Raw genomic sequence first — 24,619 nt, 5'->3', positions numbered from 1 at the left:
GTAAGGTCTATTGTTTCAACCAACCACAACAATTACTTGCAATTTCTAGCATTGGAACATTATACACGATTCCTCGTCATCAAATCCATAACCTTTGACATGCAGATGTACATCCTGAACACAGGCAGGGCTTAACCTTTATCCCGATTCTTAATATGTTGACGTCACACTTCGAGGCTATAGGGAATAACACCATAGAGCTGTCTTTAGCCTCGTCAAACCCCGTCTATAAGCACCTTTGACCCGGCATGAACTTATCATGGAGATTCTCAAGTAAATCATATGAACATTATAAAACAAACGCAGCATGCAGACAACCGAAAGTGCATGCAACTGCAAACATCACCGACGAATCAAACATAGATATTGGAAAGCTCGTGTCACGTTTATCAAATGAAATCATTATAATCAATGAAATCGCTGCCATGCGGATAAAGACATGCGACCAGCTCGGAAGGATGTTTGTATTATTATAACATATCACACTTTGACCGCGAGAGGGCTTCAAACAAAACGCATAAGAAGAATGTCAAATATGTGACGTCACTCATACATGTAAAAGGTTTTCGAAAGACGTCATAATACAACTACACGACCGACGTGTTGAGATTCCATAAACCATTCAAAACATACTCTTGCTCCTGAATGATCTAAGTCACAGCTACATTTATCGAATGAAATGAATAAACACAACACTTTGATCAGGCCTGGCTTTGATTACAGCAAAGGGCTTTCGGCAATTGACGATGTTATAGCTGCTGCTCGCAGTTTACCAGAACAGTGGCACGCAGCAACAGCAAGCCTAAAAATACGGACATTTAAAAATATAATTATATTTATTGACCAAACCAACAGCGGACGAGCCGCCAATTACAGGAAAGGATAAAAAAAAAACACTAAGAAATATTCATATAGCCTATATAAAAACAATCTGATATGTACAAAGTTAACAATTAAAATAGAATCATCTTAGGAAAGAAAATTAAAGCATACATTGAAGATTATTAAGTAAAATAAAATAGGGAACAGAAACAGACCACCATGAACGACTGTGAAAATATATTTAAAATAAATTTTAAATGCAAAAGCCTACATTAAATTATAAACAGAATAAACGATAAAAAGACAAGGGAAAAAAATAATAATAACAACCATTTCTTATATGGCGCATTTTCACAATAAACCGTCTCAATGCGCTTTACATTAGTGTCTTACTCATTGGGCCAACCAAACATTAATTTTTGAAATTTTTCTAAATTCTGTGGAGAGTAGGCCTACATACAACCTTAGCAACCTGGTGCTCCTACGGCTTTTTCGTACACAATATCAACCTCTACCCTCGCAGGTACCCGTTATTATATACCCTTGTGTGTGAATTTAGTGATTATGTAACTGTGCTTGTCAAGTTTGAAATTGTCGTAATTTCCCGCCTATTAAATCTCGTCCGTGATATTTATCTAAATACCGCAATCTTCAAAATGATATTTGTCAGTTTCCCTTGTGTTATAATAACTTGACAAAATGATGTTTTGGTATGAAATACTGTTTTGTTTCAAACAATCTCAAACTCAGCGAATGGTCTAAAAATTAATTTCCCTTTATTAACCTTCTATTAAGTTTAGTAACCGTATAGGCTATACACTCTTTGCATTTGCTTTTTTATAAATGTTGTAAATATTCATGAGTTGTAATTGTTTTATATGCAGGTATTGAAGGCATACAATGCGGGTATAAATGAGTTATTAGACGTAAAGACAAAATGATAACCATACATAAAACAAAAGAAGGTTTGCATTCCGGTAAATGTTTAACGTGTCCGTCGGCCAAAAAGTGCATTGGTACAAATGTAAATATTTTCGTTGCGGTAGTATAGGCCCTACCTTCTGCTAACAAAATGTAGGATTCGAGGCAGTTTTTAGAATAATATGTATTTGAACGACGGGGTGTTTGAATATAGAGCAGTCACCCTTTTATCATTACCTTTTTTGTTTTCTTGTATTTTCTCCTTGTGTTCTAACGTTACTAACGAAATCCGCTTCAGCATCCAAGTTTTTCAATTTGTTATAACGTGCGCTATATAAGGCTTCGATATTATTATATAGGATTTGAGGCATTGCATGGTAAGGTATCAATATATATTTGGTTTGCGGTAACACCATATGTGTATCTACTTGCCAGGTAGAGTTTGTTCTTAGAGAACTGTCTTGCTTAATTCTACTACCGTGGAGTAGATTGTTCGGGTGTTCGGGAGACTTCTCAGTTCTGAAAAGAACTGTCCTGCTTAATATTGTTATTATTATTATTAAAGTCACCTGGAAGTGGTATTTTTCAAAATAAAGCTTTTGCCACTAATATATGTGTTTTGATGAGTGGAATGTGAATAAACAGTTAACTAAGGTTTAAAAAAATCAGTTCTTATGTTATTTACAAATTTAAGAGTAGACCCCGACCCGAGAGGGCGCTGTTCGTGACGTCAATCGAGGCAGACTTTGCCTGTAATGCGTAGAGTAAACACAATTGCAAAGTACATGTACGGACCAAGTCGTGAGTTTGTACGTTTCAAAAAAAGATGTTTTTTTTTTCTTTTTCGGCAATGCCGACCAGGTGTATTGCTGCTGAATGCAGAAAAACACTTTTTGAAACGTACCAACTCACGACTTGGACGTACATGTACTTTGCACATGTGTTTACTATACGCATTGCAGGCAAAGTCTGCCTCGATTGACGTCACAAAAGGGGTAGGCGGAGTCAGCCCCCCAAACAACTTTATATATTTTTTAAACGTATAAATCGTGACAAACAATTACTATAAAAAATTGTTTTATTGTTCGTAAGCATATACTCTTATGTTTGAAAGAAAAAAATTCTATTTCCAGGTGACTTTAATTATGATTCACGATTCATAATATCTTTCATTGTTGACAAAATGGCTGTGATTGTTGACAAATAAAGATGTGAATATTGTGAATCATTGTTTGACTCACGTGGCATCGTTTTGGTTCGTGGTCTACGGCCCTTGACCTTCGGTTTCAGTAACACAATGGGACACCAGGAAATCAGTGTGACCATGGAAGTATTGGTTTTTTTTATGCAGACATAACAATTTAGGGCTACCATTAAAAAAAAAAAAAAATCGATGTTTTGTAAACGGAGTCGAACAGTGAACCATGGACTGTCCATGGTTGACAAGGCTGGCCCATAAGCTTCCTTGTGAATTCGTGAACCGGTTCGTGTCTTTGTTTCACGGAAGTATAAGAAATTATTTTCTTATCAAAGAGTTGACTATATACCATGATAATATTGAGAACGAAACCTCACATTATAGTTACCCGACAAGTAAGTTACACGTCAAGAAGTTTACATAACATTATGTGGTCACCTTAGAGACAAAATCTATGTTATTTTCCACGCATGAATGAGCCCAGGATAAAAAAGAGCTCTGCAGAAAAGAGTGTCAATGAGCCATTAACACAAACAGCTACAATACAACAATGCCCACGATAACACATCGGGCTTGAATGTAGGGCGATAGATGGCAACCAGTAAATAATGGGGCTGAATAAATATGGTTACAATGTTACATGGACAATGTACATGTGCTGTGCATGTGGTTTACAATACAAAAAGCAACCCCTGCACATCGTGGTTGCCTTTGCTATAAACCTAACCAGGGAGGGGGTAGGTTTTTAAAGGTGCCTGGTTACATGTAGACAGTAATAATGTGGGTTACAATACGGCAACCTGCACCTCGTGCGTTGCCTTTGCTTTACCTCACAAGGGAGGGGATAGGTTCTTAGGTGGTGCCTGGTTACAAGTAATTACATGCACGATACTGTGCATGCCTGGTTTAGAATACAACGTGGGCTTTCCTTTGCTATAAAAAGAAAAGAAAATAACAAAAAGGGAGTGGTTGTGGTAGGTTTTTAGGTGCCGTGACGTTGACAAATCAGCATGATTGAGCATAAAGCAAGTATGGGTTGGGGAGGGGCCGGGGGGTCCCATCTTTCAACTAACTGATTAAGTGATATTGTACAGGGAAGTCGTGTGAAGCAACGACGGATTTTTTGTGTATTTGTACAATTTTTCATTTAGTTTACTGTTTTATTTCTAAGAATCTTTATCGCAACTTTTACATTCAAGTTGTTTTGATCTATTTTATATATAATACATTTTAAACTTGTATATGACTTTTGCTCGTTATTATCCGTACAATAACATATTACGCATGTAGGTAGATACCAATTGGGTTTCTGGGGATCCTAAAATAAATCCTCAAATAAAAGTATCCTATTTAAGCATTTCTTTTACTGCAACGGGAAACCATCCATGGGGAAACATAGAACTGATGTATTTAAGGTAGCGCCACTCAGTCATTACTTCATTTGGCGCCTTTCCTCGAGGGCAAAGGGCCAGCCAGCCGACCTTGGGTCCAAAATAGCATTTTTTTAAAGATGGATTCTTATTAATTTGCAAATGTAAGCTGTTGTTTTGACGATTGGCGATGTCGTGTTATTTAAAGGATTTAAAGAAACATTACAGAATTGTTCAGGGAAACAACTCATCTAAGATTACAGATTTACATATAACTTACACGGTCTCTCTCTACTGATGATGATAGTAGAAAAAGTCCCTTGAAAGATTTATGTCTAAATAATGATATTTTGGTAGGAAACAAAATTTGAAAAAAAAGTTCCCGTTTGGAGTTGATCGCTCGGTGGGCGTTTTATTAAAAAATCTGTAATCAATGCCATGAAAAATTTGTAATCAGTTTTTCACTAGTTTCTCGTGACCCAGATGGCCGATCGGTCTCAAACTTCATAAAGTGTTGACACTGACAGCAACTGTTTTGTTAGCAAAAACCAGCTATGTAATGTTCCTTTAAATTGACATGATTGGGACCTCGACTTCCTCTCGTCCAATTATCAGAATTGAAACTTGCGCTGGTCATAATATTATATAGGAACAGATCAATTAAAGGCAGTGGACACTATTGGTAATTGGTAGTTGGTGTATCTCAACATATGCATAAAATAACAAACCTGTGAAAATTTGAGCTCAATTGGTCAACAAAGTTGCGAGATAATAATGAAAGAAAAAAACACCCTTGTCACACGAAGTTGTGTGCTTTCAGATGCTTGATTTCGAGACCTCAAATTCTAAACTTGAGGTCTCGAAATCAAATTCGTGGAAAATTACTTCTTACTCGAAAATTACGTCACTTCAGAGGGAGCCGTTTCTCACAATGTTTTTTACCATCAACCTCTCCCCATTACTCGTCACCAAGAAAGGTTTTATGCCAATAATTATTTACCAATAGTGTACACTGCCTTTAAATCGTGACATCTATACGTTATCGTTACTGCTATTAATTTTAAAGGCACTGGTCACTGACAATTACTCAAACTAATTGTTAGCATAAAAACTGAATTGGTAACCGGCATTGGAGAGCTAGTTTAAAACATTGTGAGAAACGGCTCCCTCTGAAGTACCAATAAAGGTATTTTCTCACTCAAACAATAAAATACTTCAGCTGAAGCCTCTTATTATGCATCTGAAAGCACACACAAAGTAATGCAACAAGGGCGTTTTCTCTTGCAACTTCGTTGACCAAGTGAGTTCAAATTTTTACAGGTTTGTTGTGATGCATGTTGGGATACACCAAGTGAGAATACTGGTCTTTGACAATTACCAAACGTGTCCAGTGTCTTGAGGTGGGACTGGGGCCGGGGAATTAGATAATCTTCTTGAGACAACACCTCACACTACCAATAAAAATGGATAATGTCTTGGGTTTTTAGGGCCATGACTGTAGGTCCCCAGGGTCGTGTTCATTGTAACGATCAAACTGTTCTAACTCAAAATAACGTACCCCTGGAGTTCTGTGTATTATGTTACAGCGGAAGTGAAATATTGGACACTGGGAATCGAGATAGTGACGACGTCACAACATCCGGCCACCCAATCCAGTCAGGGGGTACGATGGCCTGAATGGGTGTGGTCAACCATAGAGCAAGGTCAATGCTCTATGGGTCAAACCATGGGTTGAATTTTATGACAGAACAAGGGTGCACGTAGAAAATCTTGCTAAGCAGGCAGTATTGCTTTGTTTCGCAAGTTTTATTATCTTTTTACTAACAGTAACACTGCTTCTATCATTTACAACAAATCTCCTATCTTCCCCAAGGTGGCATTACATAATCATAGCTGTTGATATATAATTCTAGGAATGGGTGGCGTAACGATAATTTTATTACGTTACACAATGAAAAGGACCATGATCGGCCATGATCGGGGTTGGGGGGGGGGGTTGTGGAAACAACATCCCACTGATGTGATATTCGTCTGTACAATACAAAAGTCATGTATACATTGTGAACAACGTGCACAGTTTCAAGGTCATGGGTTTGACAATCTGGGCTTGAGCTGGAGCTAGTAAGGTTTGTGTTACCTACTGGTACGCCCCCGTACATCGCAAGAACCCCCCCCCCCCCCCCCGCCCACGACAGATAAAAAGTGCTCTGTGGACAGTATGGTCACAATGAAAACCAAAACTACATTATTTTATAATGGCACATTTCTGTGTTTAAAGAAGAGAGTCTCTGAAACAATGCTGAAACCCACACTTCTACTAGAGACCGCAATATTGTCTCAAAATTATTTATACGCAAGTGCGAATTGGACGAGCGTACGTTCGTCCGGCCGCCACACACAACAAATCCAGACTGACAAATTGGGCCGTGTCGTCGCAGGCAGGCCAGACGGGCTACGTACGTGTATTTTATTCACAAAACCATAATATTACACTGTCAACAGTCCGCACATTGAACCCGTGCCGTGGGTTCAGTGGCGGGTGTCAGGGTTTGGGGGTAACGAACCTACGGTAGGGCCCCCACTATACTACCAGCCATCATGGAGGAAGGAAACCGTAATGCAGTCGTGGAGCATGAACCATAGACTCAGAGCAGAGGACACTAACGTTTGAATTGCTCTGTTTTAACCTATCATGTGCCGAAGTTCATGCCAATTATGCTTTTACGATCATTAACGGACAATTTCACGAAACACGAACGATCTATGGTCGGCGTTGAACATGGAGAAAACGTAAATGAAACCATGTGACGTGGTTCACATACACACACACCCTGCATGCTCTCTGTTCACACACACATATTTAGAACCAGCACTTGGTTCAAAATATCATGGATACGAACGTAAATTGTGGATCGTTGTGACGAGGTTCACATTCACACGTGCTCTCTGTTCCACATTCACAAAACTACACACTGGGTCCAAAATCTCATGGATACGAACGTAAATTGTGGATCCATGTGACGTGGTTCATATTGACACCTCTTTCTGTTCACACATTAATGTTCAGAACCACACGTCGGAGTCCAAAATCTGCCAACACGATCGCGAAACGATCTTTTTTATTCAACCTTGACCGAAATGAAACACCGCACGAACATGCGTCGACAACATAATCCACAAACGTCACCTGAGAAGAAATAGGTATTTTATGAAGGAAAAAAACGTCACCTCTTTTTGAATGACAGACGTCCCAGGCAAACCCTCTTGGTTTTGCTTTGAGTCTTGTGGTCCTCCTTCAGGCCCTGTAGTTTCTTCTCCAGGTGACGTCGTCCTCCTAAAATGAAATAAGGAATTCAGTCAAGCCGAGAATTCAACAAAAACACGTTAAAAACCAACGCCCTATATTCCACTAACAATGAAATCCATACAGGCCTAGGCCTTCGTGATTCTGCACATTTTAGCTGTCACAGAAAAACAGCCTTTCCAAACATCGTCACTGTCGTTATAACATAGTTAATAAAATATTCGCGATGAGTATTTCTGGTCAACTTACGTCGCCTTATTGACGATCTCTGACGACACATCCCAAGAGGTTTCATCGTTCCTATCCGGAGCCCTAGGCCCTGGGAGAGTTTCCTTCACTTCCTTGGGTACATAAGCTGTCATAGTTTCACAATCTAAACAAGAGGGGAAGTTTCATCAGTTCCGAAGCATCTGTTCCCTTTTGGTTTTAGTCAGCATTTAACGAACGATCGTTTTCAATATATAATCGGCAATGGCATACAAAAGCTCAATGCACACACACACGTTGTGTGTCTGAACAATCCAATGGCCACCGCGATGACGTCATTACACAACTACTACCACGAGTCGAGTTCCGGGTGTCCTTCCAAAACTTTCACAAAATTGTGCATTCCAACTTTAGATATTATCACCGAAAGAGGCGAATGACTAAGGGTCATTATTTTATAGTCCAACTACAACAGAAGGGTTAATTTATTCTTGAAAAGCGACGGCGTAGTTTTTCGTCCACGATCGATCACCCAAGCCACTGTATAATAAAACGCGTAAAACCTAATGCGATCTTCTTTCCACGAATCACGTGATCAGTCCCATGACCAAGATGGCTGCCGTGCAAACGAAGAATCTACTCGTCGCGTTGTGGGCTTGTTTTTGTACTTTTGGTAGGTATTCCAGTCTTTTTATCTTAGAATAGTATATTTAACTGTATTAACTGCGATGTGTGTGTGCTGTGGGGATATTTATCTGTTTGAAACAGTGCCAATTTCGGTCGTGAAAAGCGCGGTTTGAAATTTAGGATTGTTGTAATCTGTATTCTTTAGCGTAGTGTTCATTGAGCTGTGTGTATTGTGTGCACACAGATAGCAGTCAGTACAGTAGCATGCAGTACATGCAGTGGGATGGGCTTGGAAGAAATATTCTACATCCATGCATAAATGCAAGAACATATCCATGAAACTGTATTATACAGCATGTAAGCCATTTCAAAACGCTGCAAATTAAATTAATTGTTTTGTTAATGATAGTACACTTATTTAAATTACTTTGTTTAAATTAAAACAGTATTTATTTGTGAGCATGGATGGATGGGTCATGGATGATTGTTCTGTTTGATAGAAATGAAGGCTTGAATTTATACATTTTGATTCAACTATTTTGATTTACAGTTGTCTTTAGTCGTAAGTCGCTTCAGTGATTCAAAACAAAAAATAACAGCAATTATCGGACATGTAGCGATGTACATTGTAGCTCACCAGTCCATGCTCATGTTAAAGAATACGGTTAGTCAGAATGGCCTGGCATACATGTATGGTGAGCTTCAACTACAGCCAAAAACAACAACAAAACAGGTGGATAATGTTTTGAATTCGCATAAACTCTCCCCTGCCTTGGTTTTAAGTTGTTTTATTCACATTCAAGACCTTTTCCATTGAAATAGAGCACCTCAGATTTTACATACGGTAGCACAGCAATGAGAACACGATTTTGTTTGTAATTGTTTTTGTAATTTTTGAATTAATATGCAGCGTTATAGGATTGAGTTAGTTGGCTGTGCTTCTGCGCTTTCGATCACCATTCTCTAATTGCAGGTCAAGCACCAAATTTCTGTGCTAGCTGTGTAAGCGAAGAATGTCTAGTAATGACTATAATTTACCACGTTAGCAGGGAATTTTGGCTTGTGTGCTTGCGTATTCCACAGTTTATACTATGGCATATTCCACAGTGTATACTATTATACTAATAGTATAAACTGTGGAATACGCAAGAGCACAAGCCAAAATTCCCTGCTAACCGGGTAATAGTAACCTGGCAATGTGCTTTACGTAAGAGCAGAATTCCTTGCAAAGCGCCACCATTTGTTTACCGTAAGCAGAACCATGGGGGTCTTTGGGGAAGGGGGGGGGGGGGGGGGGTCATTGTTATAATACATGTTCACGAGTGTATGAAGTTATGATTTTTAAAGAAAAATTGATGAAACATGTTCATGAAGCGAATGAAAGCATGCTACTCAAGCAAAATGACCTTTTACAAGAATAATGTTTAAAATATTGTTAGTGTCCTTGCCCTGAGAATTATGTAATAATTGCTGGGAATGTTGGATCTATCAAAATACCATTGCTGTTGCGAGTTTCTTTCTGTTTGATTTACGGATGTAGTGTTCATATAGTGAATAATTTGATGGATTTGAGACAGCTCTGACCAAAACACCAAGTGAGGTTAATTTATGATTGTTGAGAATTTCCCTCATCCAGCTAAAGCACATAATTCAAAACTAGGCTGTTAAAATTTACACCATGGGTGTGGTCACCTTGGCCTACGGATACCAAAGAAAGATAAAAATTAACACCATGGTTAGGGGTGTTATTAGGGGTGTTGACAAGATGATGTCAAATTTAACACCCCAGTTTTTGCAGTGCATGAATGTGTTACATTTCATTTAAAACAATTTCAAAAACTAATAAAATTAATGTGTAGAATATGTGCATGTGTAGAGTTTTGTTTTGATTAAATGCTGAATAATTCAAAGTAATTATCATTATGATCATTTTGTTTCTGTTTCACGGTTCTACCCTAAAATATGCCATGCCACATACAGGAGGCAATTTACAGACAACCAGTACCAGGCAATACTCGCGCCCCCCCCCCCCCCCCCCCCTCCAAGGTGCCTGGCAAAATTTCCTGTCATGACATGGAATTATTACATCAATGCATTTTTATTTTATAAATGAAAGGAAATTTAATAACCATAATATAAATTGTCCTTAATTACAAGTTTAATAAAAACCTCTTTGTGTATTTCATGATGCGTGTCTTTTTTATCAGATACAAATTATGCTGACCAGCCCCAATGAAATTGATGTTAATATTCATGATTTAAATTGTCTTTAACCATCTTAAGTTTATGAAAACCTGTCGGTTTATTTCAATCTGCATATTCGTTTTTTATCGGGTATTAGTTTTGTTGATCTTTCCCCATTTTGACATCACGTTGTGAGTTGAATCAAGCACCCCAAACGGAAGTTGTATTTGACACATATCCCGTGGACGTGGCATCAAAAAATAGATGTAGTTATTGTTATTGATAAAGAGTCTGCTTCCTTGACTTGTCATTAAGGCTAGTCAATTGACTTTGGGAATGTGTGCTGGAGGTTTTCTGACTGTTTGTGATTTATATGGGGTAAGAGGAAACCGCCCTCCCCCCTAAAAAAAGGCAGAGGTTCCCATACCCCCCCCCCCCCCCCCCCCATTTTCTAAATATGAGAGACCCAATATTGTTTTTTTTTTTTTTTTGGGGGGGGCGGTCTCGTCTGTTCATCAATAAGGGAAGTTAAATCTATGTTTGAATATATAAATTATGTCAGATTTACTGAAAAGTATTAGACAATTATTGGATCAATCATTTGATTGGATAAGATTTTAGTTTATTGTCGCATCACGTCATTGGTACAATCTGTCGCCATGAAGCGTTATGTTTTCAGCCATTTAAGCTTTCGAAAATAACTAATATGAAAATCTGAAACAGTATGCTCTGTTCAACCCCACTTCATTCAAATTAACCCAGTCAGTCAGTTTCCCTTGTAGTGTTTATAACTTAAAGGCAGTGGACACTATTGGAACTTACTCAAAATAATTATCATCACAAAACCTTTCTTTATTACCAGTAATGGGGAGAGATTGATAATATAAAACATTGTGAGAAACAGCTCCCTCTGAAGTGCCATAGTTTTCGAGAAAGAAGCAATTTTCCACGAATTTGGTTTCGATACCTCAAGTTTAGAACTTGAGGTCTCGAAATCAAGCAACAGAAAGCACACAACTTCGTGTGACAAGGGTGTTTTTTTCTTTCATTATTATCTCGCAACTTCTACAACCGATTGAGCTCAAATTTTCACAGGTTTGTTATTTTATGCATATGTTGAGATACACCAAGTGAGAAGACTGGTCTTTGACAATTACCACTAGTGTCCACTGTCTTTAATAAACACATTTTTAAATGGGAAGACTTGCATCATTTTGAAAGTGTGTGTCAACAAAAAGGCACCCGATTCCACCAGCCAGCTGTTATTTAACCCCTGACCCCTTTCTTCCATATACAGTGTACTGCAAGGATGCTCTGTACGTCACACACTCACCTAGCTATGTAGAATTCCAGAAAGATGCTGGGCCTATCGATGTTGCTGAACTACAAGATGTCATTACCCTTGCTCTTGGATTTGAAAACACAAAAGTTAGTATCGTCGAAACCGCACGTATACAATGTGTATCTAACAGTTCATTGTATGATTCGCCTTTTAAAATGCAGCCCCTTATATTTGTGCATTATTTTGTGTTTCCTCGTTCATTTTTTTCTTAGTCTTGTCTTACCCTTTTTCTTGAATTTTAAATTGTAAATTGTATGTTGCCGAAATGAAAACAGAGGATATCATGTTGTTAAAAATGATTGTTGATACAATATTGGTGCTCCTTGAAATTTATTGGTTTTGCTTTTCATACTTTTACCCCCAAATTTATTTTGTGTAATATTAGTTGTTGACCTTATTTTTCATTTCATTTGTTGATTGAATTGTTAAATTTGCCTTGCAGGTATGAGATCGGATCGACAGGTTGTCAAAACTGTCGTTATCTTAATTTGGTCTTTTAAACATCGTAGGCTTTCTTGTTTGAATATTATTGAACATTTGTCAGTGTCGCGGCCGAGCGGTCAAAGGCACTTAGTGTCCAAGCCGTCGCACGTGTGTCCTTATAATAATAAGTAAGGCAATTATTATGGGACGTAATCGTTATTCGTGTGTTGTGCAATGTTGAGGAATGCGTTATAAATTTAATTTTTATTTATGGAAGTTCTAGTTGGGCCTATTATAATTATGATATTATTCAGTGCTTCAGATTTATTGAAGTCAATCTCAGTTCAAGTAACCCTTCAAGACAATTCCACAGTTCCATTTCAGTAACCCAAGAGATATGTTGTTCCAAAACAACAGGAACAACTTTTGACCCGGTTTCGTTTTCTTCTCTTCAGGATCTGAACTGGGGCGGCCTCTCAGTCGGTGATTTATTTCATCGACCAAAAGCAAATATCTTAATCACCATAGAAACCACCGATAAAGAGATAAACCTCGACCTGGGGAGCAAGACGATCCCGTTTCCTCTCCAAGGAGTAAGTTGTTTTCAACTTCCTTAAATAGCGTCTTATTGAATTTTGATTACTTCAGACAAACATGTTTTTGGGGTGAAAAGCTGTGTTTCTATCAAGTTTGGGGCTTAACATTAACACACTTCTATTAAATTAACTATTAATGAAAGAAGATAAATAACGACGTGGGGTTTTAAGAAGGTCTAGTCATCTTAGACTGAAATCAATTTCAAGATGTTTACGAAGGCATCAAGTATCTTCAAAGATAGAGGAAGGAAAAGCTTGTGTCGCTTACCTCGGCTTCGAAGATACTTATAGGATATAGGTTGGGGTCAGGAAATATTTTGTTGCTTAAAGGCACGGGACACTATTGGTAATTAAATTTCCTCAAACTAATTGTTAGCACAAAAAACTTACTTCGTTTATTCTTTGTTTTGTTCGATCTATATTTATAAAAAATACAGGAATTTGCGCCTTACAACTCGTCTACTCAGTACTATAAGGTCATTAGTGCAATTTGTATGGGTTTGATAAATTCCTTTTGCAAATTGTTGAGTTTCTGGTAGTTGGAGTTAATTGATCAATGGTCTTCAAAGTAATTGTTTGACAAAAGAAAATTCAAACATTCATTTGTTGATTTCGATCGATTTGTTCATTTTATATTTAATGACCTTTTGTTCATTACAGAACATATGAAATTGCCATGAGCAGACGAAATGCTGTATTAATAACTTACTTCGTTTATTCTTTGTTTTGTTCGATCTATATTTATAAAAAATATAAATAAATAAAATTCTTTCCCTTCGTTATTTTTTTTTTTTTTAATGATATTTTTTCCCAATAAATATTTGTGGTGTTTTGTCCATGTGTTGTTTTTGTTAACAACTCTTTAATGATATTTCCACTACTAGGGAGGAGAAGTTAACCTACAGTCGCTTCGAAACAATATCGCTTCCATGTACGGTGAAGACAAACCACTAATGCTTGAGGTATCACCAGATGTGAAGGTGAGTGACGTATGGATGACGTCATGTAATAAAATACTTTTTTTTTTTTTTTTAGCTTCCTAGAAAGACTCGACTAGGGTCGAAACGTTACGCCATTAATTATTTTTTGCAAAATAGAAACATACATAATCCAGGATTGATTATCCGTGCGCTGCTAGATATTTTAAAGCCCTTTTTAAGTTGTATGCGTTTTTGTTAAATCTTTCCTGTGTAAATGGTTCTATTAATTTTAAAACTGCATGCATGCGATACCTTGTTTTTGTTGTTTCTTTATAAAAGAACTGTTGGTTGTCATATATAATATTTATTCTTGTTCAGTAATTTTGTAATTTATATTATTGAAGTGTTATTAGTTTACTTATTAACTAAAGGGACAAGGGCCTGCATAAGCCTTGGCTTTTGACTGGTGCCCTTATATTGCCACCATGTTGTATCAAATTCGTATTGACGGCATTTACGCTAATTTTGAAATCGTTGGTTCGTAGAAAGTTCACGAACATACCAGGGATGTAGAGATCTTAAATCATACAAATATGTTTTAATTTTATTCATTACGTAACAAGATTGTCTCTTTGTAAAAACTGGTTTGTGTGCGGCCCGTCGTGTGTGTAAACATGTTGGCTGTTCGTTTAGGTCATGTCAAAGTATAGTAGGTCAAAGTGCACTTCGTGATCGTGTCGACAACATGTAGACGTTTTTCTCTCATATTACCTTTTAAAATGATCTTGAAACCTATATGATAAAAACATGTTTACATCTTGGTATCTCGTTACTGTGTCGATGACATGAGGACTTTTTTCTCTCAAGTTAAGATCTCTAGGGCATTTTCCAACATAACACAAAGACTCTGGAATTCAATTCCTGAAGACCTCGGATTATTATGCACATTGCCACTCTCTTCATTGCCACACTTGTTCTTACATGTCCTTTTATTTAACTTCTACGATAAACCGGCGCCTTTTAATTGTTTACAGGAATTTGCGCCTTACAACTCGTCTACTCAGTACTATAAGGTCATTAGTGCAATTTGTATGGGTTTGATAAATTCCTGCAAATTGTTGAGCTTCTGGTAGTTGGAGTTAATTGATCAATGGTCTTCAAAGTAATTGTTTGACAAAAGAAATTCAAACATTCATTTGTTGATTTCGATCGATTTGGTCATTTTCTACTTAATGACCTTTTGATCATTACAGAACATATGAAATTGCCATGAGCAGACGAAATGCTGTATTAATATTATTATTGTTTTTTTTTTGTTTTTTTTTTATTCGACACCAAACAGCGGATAATCGCCATTTACATGTATCATTTAAAAAAAAGAATAATAGATAAAACTTTCAATAAATATTATACAGGCCTACATGTATAATATGTAATTTGACAAAAATGGTTTTAAATATTATAAAAACAATAATATTTTATTATCTCCATATATTTGTTTAATACTTATGCTCTTTTTGTATTGTATTGTATTGCCTCATTTAGGGAGTACAAGTTTCTTCTGGTTTTCAAGACGTCTTCAAGACTATTCCAGACACCGTGACAGGGATGTTACCATTACTTCAAGGAGATCACTCTATACTTCAAGACAATAATCTCGGCTCATTGAACCTTAGTAATCATGCAGACGTTTCCCTTTTGAGCGAGTTACAAATCTTAAGAGAGATTGTCATCAAGGTACTAACCGGAACCCCCCCCCCCACCCCTCTTTACGCAAATCTCTTGACAAAACCGAAACGAAAATCCAGGAGGGAGAAATATCGTTGGAGATTGAGTATAGATGATACTAAACAAATCTGCTGAGATTCGGTAAATTATTGTATTGAATACATCAGCAAAAACAGAACTCACCTGAGAAAGTACAGAGTATACAGTGCTTATTAACACATGGGTATTATAAGGGTGAACACAAAACAAAATTTCACATGCATTAACATCCATTGATAGTTCTTGCAGGTATTTACCAGGATTGGTAGAGCTGACAAAATAGACGCAGACAGTGTTCTTGAAATAAAAAACTGGAATTTTTGCCTAATCCGTTGTGGGAGTTTGGTAAAATTAGTTAAAACCGAAATCAGCTAAAGTGGTGTTTTTGTTTTCTTTAGGTTTTCCGATACAGTTTTCTTGAATATGACTTCATCTAACAGTGAAACATTTCACAGAAAAAAATTGTTGTAGTGTGAACTTCATAACCTCTAAGCTTTCAGACTAGAATTAAACAACGATGTTTTTTCATCCTTATACCAATCCTGTAATAAGTAATACCTTTAAAAGCAAACAAATATGTCAAGTTATCAAACTCGGTTGGGGTGAAAAATTTAGTCCCGTTCCCCCGATCGCTGCTCGCGGCTTTTAAAGAGCGATTGTGCAAAAGCCCTCCTTAGACTTTCATAACGTCACATTCTAGGCCACTTTGCCATCGGAAACTTCCATAGAATTATTCAAGAACAACGTTTTTACTTTGTCTCCTTTCAGCTGAAAGAAAACCCAGCGGGTGTATCTGATAATATACCGGACGTCTTCAGTTTGAGTCTATCGGGTCTTAGAGTCATACAAAGCAAGTATGGAAATACGTCACCACAAGCTAATGATGCCCTCGCACTTCTGTCATCATTCCTTACTCAGGTGAGATCCAAGAGAAGATTTTAAATTGAAAAAAAGAAGTTTACATTTTTAGTTTTATTATGACAGGCCTACTTACTTGCAATCACAAGGTTGTGGGTTCGAATCCCCAGCTAACCGCTGATTTCACTATGACTAGAATAAATATTGTCATCTAGTTACTGAATCACAATTTCTTGATTTGTGTAATTCATAATCATAGACGTTAAACCAATATTTGTATGAGAGAGATTGGGTTGCCAGCTTGGTGTTTTTCCCTTTGTGTGAGTTATCTGAGTTCCCTAGATGGGAAAGATCACTTAAACAAACAAACAAACAAACAATCAATCAATCAATTGAGTAAAAGGGTACATTCCAAATCTCGTTTCAGCTGTGTGTTTGTCTAGAGGCCTTTTCACACTGTCCAAAATCTCGGGGTCGGAACCGGTTCCGAACGGAGATTTTGTTCAACCCGTTTCACACTGTAAAAATATCAATCCGCCTCCGATCCGGTGAGCATGCTCTTGCCGGATTGAAATCAACCCTGGCAGGGACCAGGGGTGAAAATCTCAATCCGGGTCGCAATTGCATTTTTCGGCGCGACCGTTATACGGTTCACGCATTAGCCGGTTCACGTACAGACCAGTGTGAATGTTGCTTGTCTCTGATCCGTGTCGAAAAGAAGCGAGGCTGAACCCGGAGAGGACCCGGGTAGGTTTCAACGCGGTTCGAAATTGAGGTAGTGTAAAAAGGCCTTAGCTGTTCTCTTATAACGATGTTATTCTAAAGAACAAACTCAACCTGGCAAGTAGATACACACATGGTATTACCGCAAACAAAATATTGATTTGATACCTCACCATGCAATGCCTTAAATCATATAAACGCTGTTCTTGTTATAATGAGGTAATGTGGCCATTCCCGGCGATATTTAGTATCACGAGTCAACTTTACATCCAGAATTGTAAGGAAATAATTGTTAGACCCTAGGACCATCATTATTTTCTTCTGTAGGTTTTGTGTTTTGTGGTGTTTGGTTTGTTACAATCGGTTTGTTACATTCGTCAGGAAAATCTCATATGCACGTCCCAACGCGCATGATCGGCACGCAAAGAATTATTGGTGAAATAGGCGTAGTTTTACATGTAAAACAACAGCATGACGTTCAGCTTGCCAGCTGGATGTAAATTTGTTAACTGAACTCTTTTCTAAAGATGCATCGCGGTGTATTTTTCAAAATGGCGCTTGTAAACGTCACAGTGAACATCGCGCGAGACGACGACGAGAACATTTCGAGATTTGCGTGAACTGATTTGAGTATGCAAATACCCAATACAAATAAAACAACATTCTTGGACCGACATTTTTTATTGGTGTCTGAGTGCTGGCACAGTGCCGATCTATTTGGATACTTGAAATTACGATAAATCCTGAACAGTATCGGAGAAAGATATTAAGCAGTTTTTGAGAATGTCAGATATCGCAAATTACCCCAAAATAGTTGGAAATCAACCAAGCATAACAGTCTCAAGTTTGGAGCTTGAGTTTGTATAATGCATTTTATGAAATGGTTCACAACAAAGTTATCAAACCAACCTTTTTAGTCGTATCTGCTGGCAAAGCGCCGATCTGTTTGGATTAATCTTTCTGTAGAGGTATGATAAACAACAAATCAGAGAGAGAGGGAGAAAGGCATTTTTTAAGAATATCAGATAGGCCTATCACAATATACCAAAGATAGTTTGAAATCCAACCCGTGCTAGCTTCGTCCCAGTTGCCTCAGTGACCCCTATCAAATTGTTGTTGAACAGTATAAGTTGAATCTTGAGTTGGAATACTTTGGAAAAGGTTCACAACAACGTTCTCAAACCAACCTTGTTTTCGTATCTGCTGGCAAAGAGCCAATATCTGTGGTACTTACTACGATATACCTTTTTGTGTTAGTCTTTAAAGGGTTTGGGTATTTTTTGTAGGACACAAAACACAATGTCTACATACATACATTAAACATACACGGTTTGAAGATAATTATGACTTGCTGAGGTGCTGTAGTTGTTGAAAAATTATGAGTTTTCGTATCAGGAGCCGAAAGCATGTGCAACGTATATACAAACCGTGTAAGTTTAATGTGTGGACGTTGTGTTTTGTGTTCTACAACAAATACCAAACCCTTTAAAGGTAAAATATTCCTTTGTTTTTTTAACCGTTCGGTATTAAATTAGCCTATTGTTATTTGTTATTATATGTTCTTTAATACTATTATTATAGAATTATAAATTATCTAAATTGAATGCCTACCATAGAGCTATGATGCCTACCGAGCTTCTGTAACCAAGCAATGAGGTCGTCATGGTGATTCGTTGGCGTCATCATAATATGATTGTAGTTTACATAATATTTCGCATTATACGTTCCTGCTGATGTTTATGTCATTAAAAATTCAAACTACACCCAATAACTGTCGTCCGAATAAAAACCACCACTGTTAATATTAACCAAGACACTTGGATTGGTTGTTTCAAACACGCGCATGTAATCAAACACGCAAATTAAAAAATAAGCGCCAAATGAATCAATTCTTCTTTTCCAAAGTCCACTAATATTGATAAGTATTAACTATAAATAGTGGTGGACAACATCGCGGGTCGTAAATGTAGAATAGACCGTCATGTCTGGTGCGTATTTAAGTATTTTGGGGAATGAAAAGGTGTGTACGTTTCCGATTTAGAGATGAAAAAAGTATTGTAAAAAGCCTTGTGTGCCGTGTACCGAAAATTGCACCAATGTAACACCTACTCTGGTAACGGTTATCTTTATTTGGTGGTGAGGAGGGACAGGGATTTGGGGTAAAAACGCAAAGCTGCTCAGCGGCTTGCCATACATAAGATTGCCTCATATCTTCTTCTTCTTCTTCTAATTCTTCTTCTCTCCTTCTTCTTCTTTTTCTTATACATTGTAAGTGCTGCTTCATAAGTGAAGATTGTCTTATATCAGATGCTAGAATGGTTCCACTTTAGCAAAGGGTGTGATGCTTGTTGGCGGTGCTGACGTTCACGCTAGACGCGGCAGATTTATTATGCTGGGTATGGTAAAGTTTTGTTCCCAGCCGATAAAAAAAAATACCCATATAAAGTGGACCGGTCTAGTCTAGGATATCAAGGACCCTCTGGTTCAACTTGCTCTGAGCTTTGCAACTGAGAACTAACATGAAATACATAACGGGTGACTCTCCTAGGAGGACACATGGTTCATGACAGGTTAAATGTGACTTATCTTTGCTCCACAGTTTTCTGCTGATATAATAAAGCTTTATAATGGTGATGTACTTATTGAAGTGATGACGTCACACCAAGATCCGCTTGTTAGCCGCCATGGTAGATCACTTTTGCAGGTAAAGTTCAGAGAATTAAATTTTACACAATATTTGAACTACAGGGCGTTTCTTGTCTTTTTATGGCTTATTTAATTAAAATTTCAATCAACTCGCATTACAAAATGCACTGTTATTAAGAGGTCGTGCTTCTAAAAAGCAATTTCTGAAGTCCTGAATCTCATTTCTACTTTGTGCTTGTTTGTTTGTTTGTTTGTTTGTTTGTTTGTTTGTTTGTTTGTTTGTTTGTTTGTTTGTTTGTTTGTTTGTTTGTTTGTTTGTTTGTTTTGCTGTCCTGTTGTAACAACATTCCTGTTATGGGTAATTTGGTCAGTCCAAGTGATATTCTTATAACGAGTTTTGACCGTATACTTATGTTTATCTGAGGCAATTACATTTATACGTTTTTGCTAAACATGCAATCCCGTCATGACATTGGCCTTAATAAACGTATTTAAAGGCAGTGGACACTATTGGTAATTACTCAAAATATTTATCATCATAAAACTTTTCTTGATTACAAGTAATGGGGAGAGATGGATGGTATAAAACATTGTGAGAAACGGCTCCCTCTGAAGTGACGTAGTTTTCGAGAAAGAGGTAATTTTCCACGAATTTGATTTCGAGACCTCAAGTTTAGAATTTGAGGTCTCGAAATCAAGCATCAGAAAGCACACAAATTCGTGTGACATGGTTGTTTTTTCTTTCATTATTATCTCGCAAGTTCGAAGACCGATTGAGCTCAAATTTTCACAGGTTTGTTATTATATGCATATGTTGAGATACACCAACTGTGAAGACTAGTCTTTGACAATTACCAATAGTGTCCACTGCCTTTAATTTGAGCAGGGGTGAGAGTAATTGATAACAAGAATGGCCGTAACTTGTACATTGAAATGATGGCGGTTGCCGTGTTCAATAAAATCCTATATGGTTATAATTTTCTAGAAGCTTTGTGGAACAAGATCTTCTGTCTGGAGAAGAATATCAAAGAGCCGGACCTTTAGAATTTGGAGAAAAAATGCATTATTTGTGTGTTTACCACACAGACCTAAAAAAATAAATTAAAAAAAAATATTTAAAAAATTTTTTAAAAATAAGATACAAGTCCATTAACGAGTCTCTATCTTGATTTAAGTGAAGTCAAGGTCTCGCATAACCTAACCAATAACTCTAATTGTCTTGCCCCTACTCAGAACGCAAAAGCAACCACAGCACCTCCCGCCACACCGCAGATAGCTAACAGAGCCCCATCTTACAGTGAAGACTACCCTGTCATCTTCAATATCATCTTATGGATGGTGATCATCTTGGCCTTAGCTATTTATGTTGTAGCTTATGGATTAGGAACTCTAGATCCTGGAGATACTATCATTTACAGGATGACAAGTCAAAGGATGAAGATCGATTAGGATTGGATGGGATTATATTAGATTAACTTAATCTCGTTGGTGTTTTTGTTTTGTTCCAGATTAATGTGGTATTATTATTAAACATTCCTAACTTTATTTTGATGATGATTTTATATAAATTAAGGTAGGGTCATAGAATGGTCGTCAATATAATGCTAATTTATAGGCCAAAAATAACAAGAAAGATACAACAAAAGTCAGATGTGAAAGTTTCAGCCGAATACAGTGTTGAGATAAGTGTCGAGAATACATAACAAAAACTCGCCATCAGAACGTAGAACCCACGTAGCAATGTGCGCGTGTTCCAACCACACTTTCAAAAACGATGAAACACTTTTACCGTCTTTTTAATAACAAGTAAGCTTTCATATGCAGAAATTACAACAAAAACGGAATCATTACCAGTTTATGAACCATAACCTTTAGGTAAATTTACCCATTACAAGTGAAAGCATTTGTTACTGATAACATAGAAAAGTAAGCAATGTTCAGTACTTCGTCTGTGTAAATTTTGTTTAAGATTTTTTTTTTTCAAACGGCTTTCAATCATTTTAAGAAATGTTGACAAATTAATCTGACAAGTTAATGTTCCCGATTCGATTCGCTTAATGCAATCTAACATTCATGTGATTTAAATTTTGTGTTTCTAGGTCGAATGTTTTTTGGGTTTTTTTTACAAATCCGAAAATGTGTTTTAAACACCTTTTTCTTTCTCCGAAACGTATTTCATGTGATGAATTTTGATTTCGATTGTTTCTTCTTTCTTTTTTTCTCCTGAATATATTTACTTTTTTGTCGGTTTCCTTTGTTTAAACGTTGTTATTGTTTAAATCATGATTAATACAATGATAACAAATATTAACGTTTCAGTCAAGTATAGAAGTGTAATTATTTGTGGACAACATTGTAGTTTATATTCCTCGTTTAAAAAGAGATGCAACTCGCAATGTATGATTGTTGGATGGATCAAAAAGTATAGTTATATCATAGTACTCATTAAAGATGAATGGCCCGATCTTTACCGAAAAGAATTGTTCTCTCTTTCTCTGAACGGAGTTTGAAAGATGATGTTTTTTGCAAAATAAAAATGTTTCGCATTTTTGCCAAGGACAATGTGGCATATTTGGGACGCTTGGTGACAGAGGGCTTATCGTGTAAATGCATTGGTCTCGGGTATTTCCGCATCACTCTCTGGCCCGAGTGGTTCCATTTTCGCTCTTTTGAGAGTAAAAGTCAATCTGTGTCACAATTTTTGAGTGAAATTGGAAGGAACTTCACTATAAAACGAGTTGAATGTACCCGTCTTTAACTCCAAGAAGAGTTGTCTTCTATATAAATATGGCTCTTCAAAAAAGTGGTATGGATGACAAAACGAGTGGTTTGTCACTCTTTAACATTAAGTCTCCCGTGAAAAATATACAAAATATGCAAAATTCTACATGTTCGGTGGCAATGAGCCGATACTAAATTAGTTGTAGTTTTTAATTAACTACCGGTATCACATTGGCGCATTATTTCGTGCAATAACCTTACATACAAGCTTATTACTCACTCGAATCTATAAACACAATAAATTAAATATGAATTTAGGGGTAAATTCAGTCCCAAATCGGACCTAGCTTCTTGAGTCTCAACTTTGATATTTATTAATGTGTAAACGAAAAACTATAGAGGATATGTTGTGATTATTATACTTACCACATGTACTGCGGTAAAATGAATGTACATGTACCTCTATTTATACGAGCGTAAATAATTTGTTCCAGGGCTGTTAGAAAAATGAAAATCACAAGCTGACTGGACGTCTGTCCTAAAATTGGGTGAGAGGAATGCGGCACTCTTCTGTTGTTGCTAAACAAACAAGAACACTCCATTTTGATATGTTTATGTTGTTGTTTTGAGTGAGCGTTACGTAATAACATAATGGATAATTACATAATAGAGTTTGGTGAAACATGGCATTAGCAAAGCCACCTTCCTGGCCGTTACGTGTAATTTAGTCTTTGTGGCAAAACAAGCGTTTGTAACGGTGCCTGCGAGGGGACGTCTATCACTTTCACTGTAGAGTGCTTGGCCGGGACCGATGTGTTGATTGTGGTCGTCACGTAATACATTTGTGTTCGGGTGTCGCGAATTAAAAAGTGTTTTGGGGTTATTTACCTGTGACGTATTGGCTTCTGACTGATGTAACTGTTGTTTACCGCGAATTGTGAAAAAAACATAATTAAAACAGTTACCCCCCCCCCCTTGGTATCGATATATTGTTCTACTGTTGTAGGAATCAATGTTCACTAATTGATGGTAGTGGTTGAAATTGCAATCGGTAATCTATCATATAATATATCTCAGTAATTGTGTATAAAACAATTGATGTAATTGTTATAGATGATCAATTTTGTATAAATAAATGTTTTTAATTGAGAAAGACGAGTTTTCTGCGTGATTGTGAATCTTGATAATTTTCAAACAATAGAAAAACTCAAACGCATCTCAATAGTTTCAAAATCTTAATTATTAACGTTTTTCCCAAGGAGAATGGGACATACCACATCATGGGGGGGGGGCATCAAATGACACAAATCAATTCAACACAAAAGTGGTACATTCTTAGTTTATAACACTTCTTCATAAGTATCTTCCAAACGTCTTACACATTTAATATGTGACTTGGTATATTTATTACATTTAAAGGCAGGGTACGCAGTGGTAATTGTCATTGGCCAGTAGTCTCACTTTGTGTATTCCAACATGTATAAAATAACAAATCTGTGAACTTTTGGCACATTATTGGTCATTGCAGTTTCAGAATAATGATGAAAGATGATCTGCTCAAATTCAAATTTGTGGGTGAAAATTTACAATAATGTTTATTATCCAATGCTCTTTACCAAGTAAGTTTTAAGGGCCATTAACTTGTGTAATTAACAAAAGTACACCCTATACCCTGCCTTTAACAGAAACTTAGTTTCTTGCCTTGAATAAGAAAGGAGACAGATTTTATCACATAATTTATTTTATAAGTTCTGGTTGTGAAGCCCAAGACTCTCAGAAAAGTGAACTTAATCTCTGTACTAGCCAAGAACACAATGGGAGACTTTGGAACGCTAGGTGGCAGCAGACTTACCAGGTAAATTTCCATTGTGTATGTAGTTCTGAGTATGCGCACATTACCGAGAACAATGGACTTTACCTGGTAAGTCTGCTGCCACCAAGCGTCCCAAAAGTCTCCCATTGAGAAAAGACAAGGATGGAAGTTTCAGTT

At 37.0% G+C, this 24,619-nt stretch overlaps 1 protein-coding gene across 1 annotated transcript; it reads left to right on the top strand.

Annotated features, from left to right (window-relative positions):
• Positions 1–8,320: 8,320 nt before the first annotated feature.
• LOC117298491 (renin receptor-like) lies at positions 8,321–23,787 on the top strand. The gene is made up of 8 exons (XM_033781775.1): positions 8,321–8,495; positions 11,931–12,061; positions 12,854–12,991; positions 13,879–13,974; positions 15,460–15,651; positions 16,450–16,599; positions 19,862–19,966; positions 21,142–23,787. Exons 1-8 carry the CDS (start codon positions 8,426–8,428, stop codon positions 21,355–21,357), a joined length of 1,098 nt encoding a protein of 365 aa, XP_033637666.1. The 5' UTR covers positions 8,321–8,425; the 3' UTR covers positions 21,358–23,787.
• Positions 23,788–24,619: the final 832 nt, after the last annotated feature.

This window comes from Asterias rubens, chromosome 13 (assembly GCF_902459465.1).
Source record: "Asterias rubens chromosome 13, eAstRub1.3, whole genome shotgun sequence".
Lineage (NCBI taxonomy): Eukaryota > Metazoa > Echinodermata > Asteroidea > Forcipulatida > Asteriidae > Asterias > Asterias rubens.
The sequence above is the reverse complement of the archived record's forward strand: the minus strand, read 5'-3'. Positions and strand labels throughout refer to the sequence as shown.

Coding starts and splice junctions, on each gene's coding strand:
- LOC117298491 (XM_033781775.1), top strand. CDS start 8,426: ATGACCAAGATGGCTGCCGTGCAAACGAAGAATCTACTCGTCGCGTTG. Junction 16,600..19,861: donor TGTCATCATTCCTTACTCAG/GTGAGATCCAAG, acceptor TTTGCTCCACAG/TTTTCTGCTGATATAATAAA. Junction 19,967..21,141: donor ATGGTAGATCACTTTTGCAG/GTAAAGTTCAGA, acceptor GCCCCTACTCAG/AACGCAAAAGCAACCACAGC.